Source organism: Sphaerulina musiva (genome assembly GCF_000320565.1).
Source record: "Sphaerulina musiva SO2202 unplaced genomic scaffold SEPMUscaffold_43, whole genome shotgun sequence".
Taxonomy (NCBI): domain Eukaryota; kingdom Fungi; phylum Ascomycota; class Dothideomycetes; order Mycosphaerellales; family Mycosphaerellaceae; genus Sphaerulina; species Sphaerulina musiva.
The window spans coordinates 2,297-3,237 of NW_016017425.1; the positions used below are offsets into that span (position 1 = coordinate 2,297).

Below are 941 nucleotides of genomic sequence, written 5' to 3' on the forward strand. Positions count from 1 at the left end.
AATCTCAATGCCTGAAGAGCCAAATTCTGATGGTTCTATGGATGACCCTTTCCTGGCCACAAATATTCCGACTTTTGCTGTCCAACCTCAGGGAGGTGGTGAACAGCAGGGAGGTGAAGGGCCACAACAGGAACAGGAGTCATCATACCCAACGCCGCCAGAAACACCTGCCAGAGATAATGGTCAGGCCCCGGGGGCCTCACCGGGTACACCCGCTTCTTCATTACCCTCCGCTTTTTCGGTCTCTCATCAGCACCCTGCCTCAGATGGGGAGGTGGAAGAAAGTACCCATTGGTACAGTGTGGACAACCATGGACGATGGATCGACCATGGAATTGGACGGTTGGATGAACTGAGTTCTGCTGCTGCAGCTTCACTCCAAGCCTACACTCCACCCAACCTCAAGGATCCTCATCAAGTGACGAGTTCACTGTCACCCCCTGCCAACTGGAAAGAGATGGAAAGGCATGTCCATCACCAACAGTTCAGGCAAGCAGCATTTGATGAAGCTGGAAAGCTTATGGGCAAGAGGACATTCAGGGTATTCTTTGGTCACAAGGGCCACAAAGTACCATTGGTCTGGGTATTTGCCTACAAAACAGACCCATCAACTGGTGAGATTCTCAGGTACAAGGCCAGACTCTGTGTCCGTGGGGATCTTCAATTGCCATCAACCCATGAAACCTATGCTGCCACACTTGGTTACAAGGTATTCAGGGCCATCACTGCCCTGGCCTTTGCAAGGAATCTGAAAACCCGGCAATGGGATGTAGTGAATGCCTTCCCAAATGCCACCATTCCTCACACTGTGTATTGTTCAATCCCTGAAGGGATGGAGGAGTATGGATTTGGACCAGATGCCTGCTTCATCCTTGAGAAGGCTCTCTATGGATTGGCTGAGTCACCTCGCTTGTGGTATGACCTGTTTGTTATGAGAATGG

At 50.9% G+C, this 941-nt stretch overlaps 1 protein-coding gene across 1 annotated transcript; it reads left to right on the plus strand.

Moving 5' to 3' along the window:
- Window positions 1–400: 400 nt before the first annotated feature.
- SEPMUDRAFT_21941 (uncharacterized protein) lies at window positions 401–766 on the plus strand (the record flags this gene model as incomplete). Its single annotated transcript, XM_016908345.1, has 2 exons — window positions 401–541; window positions 620–766. Coding segments are annotated over 2 exons (288 nt in total), but the record flags the coding sequence as incomplete, so codon positions are not given.
- Window positions 767–941: the final 175 nt, after the last annotated feature.